Source organism: Papilio polytes, unplaced genomic scaffold, assembly GCF_000836215.1.
Source record: "Papilio polytes unplaced genomic scaffold, Ppol_1.0 DF821845.1, whole genome shotgun sequence".
Classification (NCBI taxonomy): Eukaryota; Metazoa; Arthropoda; class Insecta; order Lepidoptera; family Papilionidae; genus Papilio; species Papilio polytes.
In genome coordinates this window covers 4,295,052-4,295,892 of record NW_013527359.1, presented here as the reverse complement: position 1 = coordinate 4,295,892, position 841 = coordinate 4,295,052, and the positions used below count along the sequence as shown (strand labels likewise).

Here is an 841-nt window from a genome sequence, read left to right as displayed (position 1 = left end):
CTCTACCCTTACATCACAATAAATGAAACAGAGATAACGCCTTCGAGTAAGGTCTATCTTGTCGGTAATTTAGACGACAATAAAAATCTAATGTCCTACCGAACCTTACTTTTGTACATTACCATATATTCCCGCATTACATAATCTATTTATGAAAACGATACGTAGTGTTGCTTCTTAGTGAATTAGAGTAGTAAATAGTTTTAGTAAACTAAGATGTTGCACCAAAAAAATATGGTGACCATAGAAACCTAGAAATTCACCGAAATGTGTCTGTCGTCTACATGGGTCCGACATTCAAAAAAAAACTAATTTGCGTAGGTGTATCAAATGTTTATGTGTGAACGCGGTGTAGGTTGGGAGCGTCACTACGCGGGCCTGTCGGACTCGGAGCTGGCAGCGCGGGGCGGTGGCGGGGGCGGCGGCGCGGGCGGGGGCTGGGCGCCGCGTCGTCGGCTCTCGCCTGACGCCGCTGCAGGGGACTCTGACCTCGAGTCTGTCGCCTCCGTCACTTCTAGCGCCTTCAGCACACAGTCCGAGCGGCCGCGGCCCACACGCATGCTCAGGTAACACATACGCTATACATTCCTCCCACATTTTTTTTTTAATAAATATATGGTCTAGCTCTAAAATTTGAATATATCTGCAAAATTAATATACGTTTTTTAATGTAATTATTTACATAATTTTACAGCCGAAAACGTCCCAATTCACATCACAGTAATTTATTTTCACACGATAATGCTCCTATTTCCATAATTCATTATGATAGTCAGGATCCTAGTTGTTTATTGCCGAGTTATGCTACAGCCACCAAAGACGAGCAATCGGTGCATCAACC

At 43.9% G+C, this 841-nt stretch overlaps 1 protein-coding gene across 1 annotated transcript in view; it reads left to right on the top strand.

Annotated features, from left to right (window-relative positions):
• LOC106107827 (regulating synaptic membrane exocytosis protein 2) overlaps positions 1 to 841 on the top strand; it is a 17,493-nt gene that overhangs the window by 10,763 nt on the left and 5,889 nt on the right. The window contains exon 8 of the mRNA XM_013288832.1: positions 322 to 566. Within this exon, the coding sequence (XP_013144286.1) occupies positions 322 to 566 (245 nt within the window). The remainder of the gene's footprint in view (positions 1 to 321; positions 567 to 841) is intronic.